Here is a 6,660-nt window from a genome sequence, read left to right as displayed (position 1 = left end):
TACATTACAAATGGGTGAGTTTTGTTTGGATTTTCCAAAAAATACGGGCTCATTCTTTCAAACACAAAGCGTTTTAAAGTAGATATTGCCGCGTTAGCTGTAGTGCCACCTAGCTTGGCCAAAAACATATACTCCATATTCGGGCCCAGGGAAATTCCCATGACGACTCCATCTGGCCGTAAAATATCCTGTCAACTAGGAACCGTACCTCGGGTGCTGAATATAAAAAATTTCTTTAAGAGATTGCATTGAAATTCTTTGAATAAATCATATGTTTGATTGGTACTGCATATAAATACTGTGATTCCTGATGTAAGTATGCTTGTAGATAAAGACAATACGTGTTATGCAGTTGCAATAACGCCAGCGCTTAACAACAGTGTGACTGGCTTTTCAGCTCTTGAGGTTGCAGTTTCTAACGGTTGTTTATTTAACCCTGGTAATCACCACTGTAGTCGGCTGGTACAAGGTATTAAGACAAGCTAAAACCTCAGCACAATCATCGCTTTTTGTTGAGACAAAATATCCTCTTCTCTGGGTAGACTATCCTGTTCTCAACTCGCAGAAGTAATCCATACGATTTTACGTTATATAGCTTTCGAAGATGCAAATTCCGAACATCTCGGAGTAAAAAGATTAAAGCTGTTGGATTTGATTTACGTCTGGAAGAGACATTCTGCTTGGAGTTGCTATGCATAACGGAAAATGCTTTCAAATCGAGTTCTTGTTCCAGTTCCAACGCAGGTTTGGTGGAGTACATACAGACCAATGCATCCATTATTGAGGGTTGATCACTGGCTCATCCTAAGTTTCTTAAGGTATTATTCCTAATGCACCTCCCTGTCGAATTTTCTGTGTGCTTCCTAGGGAAGTGTTCCGGAAGGAGTGGAAACTGACATTTCCTGTAACTCAAAGTTACTCACATTTTGTCGACAAGTCTCTCGACGACCACCTATTTGGCATTGAATAAACACATCCTTGCCGTGCTTATATGTATTGCTGTTCAGATTATCCATCTGAAATTTGTTCCTGCCTTTGTCACTCAGGTTCCAACAGCTGGAACGACATCTTTGTGATCTTTGGTTAAGCCGTCGGTCTGCTTTTTGAAAGCCCCGTCAAGCAACTAAAGGACAATATTTGGGTTGTAATGTGAGGTGTATAGAATCCTGGAATCAGAATACTATTAAGGCAATTATTTAAAACCATCAGATGAAGTTGTATCAGACAAACTTGGACCGCACTTGGCCTGCGTTAAAATCTGGATGGCCTGCGTCCGAACTGCATCCTAGCGATGGGATATTTTTGATGAGACAAACTATGCTACAGCATAGTTTGTCTCTTACGCAAAAGATAAATCTTGGAATGCTGTTGTTGTTGATTTCGTGCGTGACTCACTCGCACTCGAGTGGGTTGTAGCAACGTCACTCTTCGAACTGCAAATCACACTAATTTTACCACTGGTTGCAACAGCCGTGATTTTTATTTAAAACCATCAGATGAAGTTGTATCAGACAAACTTGGACCGCACTTGGCCTGCGTTAAAATCTGGATGGCCTGCGTCCGAACTGCATCCTAGCGATGGGATATTTTTGATGAGACAAACTATGCTACAGCATAAGTTTGGCTCTACGCAAAAGATAAATCTTGGAATGCTGTTGTTGTTGATTTCGTGCGTGACTCACTCGCACTCGAGTGGGTTGTAGCAACGTCACTCTTCGAACTGCAAATCACACTAATTTTACCACTGGTTGCAACAGCCGTGATTTGCGATTGGTCAGGACTATATGTGCACCGAACTCTCCGTAAACCACACTGAATTGCCTTTAATTTACTGCTTTTAACTCCCATTGCATTTCGAATTCTTTCGTTCCAGCTAGTCTCAGTCACCGGGACATTATTCTCCCGCTGTAGTTATGAAGCTAAGAGACAAGTATGTCGGTTCTGTCTACTCATCATATATACATATGTATGTATAACCAGACATTAAAAATGCACAGCTGAAACAAAATGAGAAATTCAGTGAAATTATTCGTTCATGGGTACCATGGAAGCCCGCAAATTGGCCTCAAATAAGATACATCCTTTTAGCAACTGCTTTGAAAGCATTTACACGCAACTGCCCGGAAAATATACCCACAACCCTGAATGGAGTGAAAAAGCAGAAATAAGAACATTAAAAACTATGTTAAAGTTTGAAAAATACAATATGGGCGCCTTTTGACTGATGCATTGTTCCGTAGAGACCACTTATTGATTCCCTTTAGTAAAACACTTATTCCAGCTCCCGTACCACATAGTTGTGTACCAGCCGGAGACAAAATGACCCCATTTCAAAATCAGCTTCTTTATTTGATACTCATCTATCGGCTGTTTGCATTTATCCTTATCAACTACCGAGCAAGATTTCACCTCACAAACCTACCTTTACCTTAGTATAAAGAGGTAAAGCTTTCAAGGGGTGCTGGATATGAAAACACAATCAAAACATTTACACTGTTTTGGTGAAATTAGTCAATCCTGCCTCTGGTTCGGTGATTTAAGCTTGCTTTGTGATGCTCTTGTGTCGGTGACAGCGAAATGCCATCAGGCCTCTCACAAAACCTGTAAAATTGGTCACAGTACCTTTCTCATCGTGTTACACGAGTGCTTAATTTGCTTGAGCTGACTGAACGAAAAAAAGCTGAGTGGTTCAAGTCTTGTGTTGGGGGGGCTTGCATTTAATGAATCAAGTTACTTTGGTCTCTGTATTATTACCAACGTATACATCAAAGTACACTAAACATATACACACAGCGCTTAGTAAGAGGCTGATGAGAACTCTCCGATAGCGGACTGGCGCGTTCGTCCCTCTTGCAGCTAACAAGCTGATCACTGTGCAACGTTTTTAACTCAGGATTATCATAGATTAGGCATTCAAATGATATTCGCTTAACGCCAAGCAAATGGGCAAATGAGTTAACTGAGAGTTAACTGGCACTATGATAAATATGTCCAACTATAGTCCCGTTTCTCAGAGCAGTATGAAATATCGGAGGAAACTTGCTAGGTAAACTAGCTTACGGGAAACGCAAAATGTGGCTGTAATCTGGATGTGGGGATACCCCTGGGACTCCTGAAGGTTGCGTTAGGAAATATCGTACATGCCCATAGGTATAAATTTTTTCTTGTCAAGAAGTCCGTGAAAAAATATGTCCCTGTATTTTAACCGCGAGGCCTCTCACTCCTTCGCATCACATATCCCAGTGTATAATGGTTTCTTGCTCCATTTCTGTGTGTGTACAAGTGACTATCTGTTTCTACTTTGAATACTAGGAATTTCCGCAGAACTTTTCAAATGGATGGAGCACGTGAAGAGTTGAGCATGGAAATCCCCGACCGTGCTGAACGAAACCTGGGGTTTAACTTATTCGTGTGGATTATGTGCAAAACGAACTCAATCCGATGTGCTCTGAGACTTTCCATTAGTCCTTGGGACATTGAATCAATCAGTAGTGATTTGCTTTTAAATTTACCCGAAGATATTCAATATAGGAGGCAGCATACATATTATGACAACAGAATCATCCTCAGCGTGATTTGATTAGTTGCCTCATCACGTACGCTCAGCTAATGGATTCGGTACCAGCCTCAAAGCAATACAAGCTACTGGCACGGAAGTACAGACAACTTCGGTAAACCACAATCTCACGTGCCTATATTCCAAAACACCACACACATGCATAGTGTTTAATACCCACATTATTAGTAAGTTTGTGCATAGGTGTGCATCTGGGTTCACGCGCGTGCGGTTAGACGTCCTCTGTGTTCTGGTCGCATTCGGCTACTTGCACGGACAATCGATAGAGCTAGACCGCTCGCTGCAGTGCAGTAAATGACACGCTGAATAGTGTTTTGACATTAAGTGTATGAGAAGTGATGAACGTAAGCGTGCTCGCGCGCGCGCGCGTGTTCATCTATACTAGCGTGCATGTGCATACGAACGTGTGAGCCTGTGTGTATGAAACATGACAAAATGCAGCCTGAAATTCGTGTACATAGCTTCAACGTAATAGATTCAATTTTTACTACCGTAATGCTGGACCATCGTCTATGTCAGTACCGTGCCAGCGTCCATCATCCAAACACGGAGACGTGGCCACAGCCTGATGCTTGGGATTCAGTGGCGGAAAAGGCAAACAACCGGTATTCTTGGCAGTCTGTTTCAGATGTTCACTGGACAGAATCCATCAATGTGGATCTACCGATATCCCGTGAGGTAGGTGTGAAAAATTCTAAGCGGCACAGAGATCTTTCTTAGCTTGTGGTTGCAGTGTATGAAGCTAGGATAAACGAAAATACAGTAGAACGCTTTGTATCCATATTGAACTTGAACCAGAGTTATTAATGTGGGTTGTTCGGCTGGGAAGAATGAGACATCCCGGAGGTCAAGCGCTGTGCCAGCATAGTAGTTAACTTGGTAGGGTCAATATGAAATAAGTATCTTCAACCAGGTCCAGCTTTATAGAAAGTGTGAACGATAAATGTATCGGTTTGAATACTTTCGGATGTAACTTCATCTAATGAGTGTAGATGGAGGTCACTGTTAGCCAAGGTTCGTACGGGCTATTCCACAACGCCCTTCCGGTAGTCAGCCTCCTAAAATCCGATAAGGAATTTCTCGTATCTGAGGGATGCCACATTTCCCGATGCAGAACACGGCTCACTCGAAAATATGTATATAGACCTTAACAACTACATATTTCCCCAGATTAGGTGTACAACTCGTTTAAAGGGGAATGCGAAAGTTGTCCGCTATTTTTATGTTAGGGAATGCGTCTACCCTTGTTATGGCTTACCCTTGGTCTGTTTTTGGAAAATAGCTGGGTGATAACAGCAATGACGTTTTGACGAATCCAAGTGCTGAGAATGCACCTACCAAATCTTTAGAAAGAACCATCAAGGAGATCGTGGCTGACGGGAAATGCTTTCACTGTTTTCCTTGTTTTTGTTGTTGTTGAGGAAACGATGATACGGAACGAAGGCTTCATTACCCATTTCATACACGGAACCGTTTTGCTTAGCACAAACTCAATTTGAACTATCCTGGGACAAACGGTCAATCCACGTTATCTTTGCGTTGTCTACATATAAAAATGTACCGTTTTTAGTACTGTGGCCGGTAGTTTGAAGCCGTCCTGTTGGAGTATTCCTAAACTAAGGCCTATTTTCTCGTATTTTGCTTAGAAATTTTCAGGAGTGCCTTATCTTCATACGCACAACGTTCATAAGGTCTCTTGGAAACAAATCCCATTCAAATACTGGGGAGGTTAGATTTCTTTCCTCTGGGGTTCGCAACATCTTCTTTGATAGATGCTTATCTCCATGTGTCATTCGTGAAGCCTGATCTACGCTCTAATTCAGTAAACCTACTGAGTGCCGGTCGTTACCATAAGTTCAACTCATGGGCCAATACACAATGGGAGTGATGTACTGGGATCTGGTGAGGTCTAAAGAAATAATCCAAGCTACGGCGTAGTTACAACCACAGTTTCGCTTCTTCCGACGTGTAAATGTGGCTTTGGAAAGGTAAAATGAAACTGGCGTTTCCTCTTCTTTTGCGTTGATTGACTTATTGGTAGACTCAGCTTTGCCAACGCCCAAATGCAGCTACTGGCTCAAAATGGAATAGAAATAAACGAACTTCAAGCAACCCATGGGCAGTACCAACGTGGTTGGTAAACAACACATTATATTGCGCACTCACTTATGAGTTCGACGAAAAGGAGTGAACCGAATTCGGGTGTATGATGGTAAGGAAAATCCGATTTAATGGGAGATGCGACAAAAATGAGTTGAAAAGGCTCAGGAATGCAGAAAGTAAGACAGCTGTTTTAAACGGACTGAAATGGACTGACACAATGCGAAGCATAGTTTGGGCCATACAACAGACGGTGCGTTGAGGTTCAGGCACAAAGCCAGTACATATGTTTCTGGATGAAGTCTCAGTTCATGCTAACTTGTGGAAAAAATCAATGTAGGAAGCAAGAAATAATCAAAAACTTTTAAAGGACAGGTATAACTTGTTTTCACACTCTTCTTATGAAAAGATAGAAAATAGGTGCCAAAAGTAAGTGCCGAAGTTGATGTTTTGAAACTCAGTTTCTTGCTTAATACATCAGAATGAGCGTCATGAGGTGATGACCATATCCGGGATACTTCTTGGTTGAGAAGCGAGGACACTGTTCCGTCCATACTAGTCTATGGTTTTGTGAATAGAGAATCAAACTAAAGCAAGGAACAAAGTATTCGACATGCACAGAGCAAATATAAGCTACAATTCTTTAACGTTTCACGAAATACCCTATTGATCCTTTAGACCACTACTGAGGAACGCTATAGGGAGATAGAAAATCCAGCTGTTGAATGAGGAATGCACGCATTGTGGATTGTTTGAGACTTGAGAAAAGCGGTGAATGGCCTGTACCATGCGACGTCTCCCTATAAAGATCATCCATAGGAAAGGCAGTCGTTTTTCAATGCATCAGGTTTCCTTATTCATTCGAAATCCATCGGTATTTGTTCAGTCGTTTATGCCGGCACACCAAAAGACTTACATGTAAATAACTGCCATGACCTTCACAAGATTGATTTAGGTCAATTCAGGTCAGCTTTTAGAAGAGT

The 6,660-nt window shown here is 41.8% G+C and overlaps 1 protein-coding gene across 1 annotated transcript in view; it reads left to right on the top strand.

The window, feature by feature from the left end:
* Nucleotides 1-4,072: 4,072 nt before the first annotated feature.
* Nucleotides 4,073-6,660, top strand: part of T265_06412 (hypothetical protein) — a gene marked incomplete at both ends in the record, with an annotated part of 37,274 nt that continues 34,686 nt past the window's right edge. The window contains one exon of the mRNA XM_009171670.1: nucleotides 4,073-4,255. Coding sequence (XP_009169934.1) covers nucleotides 4,073-4,255 — 183 coding nt within the window. The remainder of the gene's footprint in view (nucleotides 4,256-6,660) is intronic.

This window comes from Opisthorchis viverrini (assembly GCF_000715545.1).
Source record: "Opisthorchis viverrini unplaced genomic scaffold opera_v5_132, whole genome shotgun sequence".
Taxonomy (NCBI): Eukaryota; Metazoa; Platyhelminthes; class Trematoda; order Opisthorchiida; family Opisthorchiidae; genus Opisthorchis; species Opisthorchis viverrini.
Note: the sequence above shows the minus strand (reverse complement) of the source record. Positions and strands in the feature narration are given on the sequence as shown.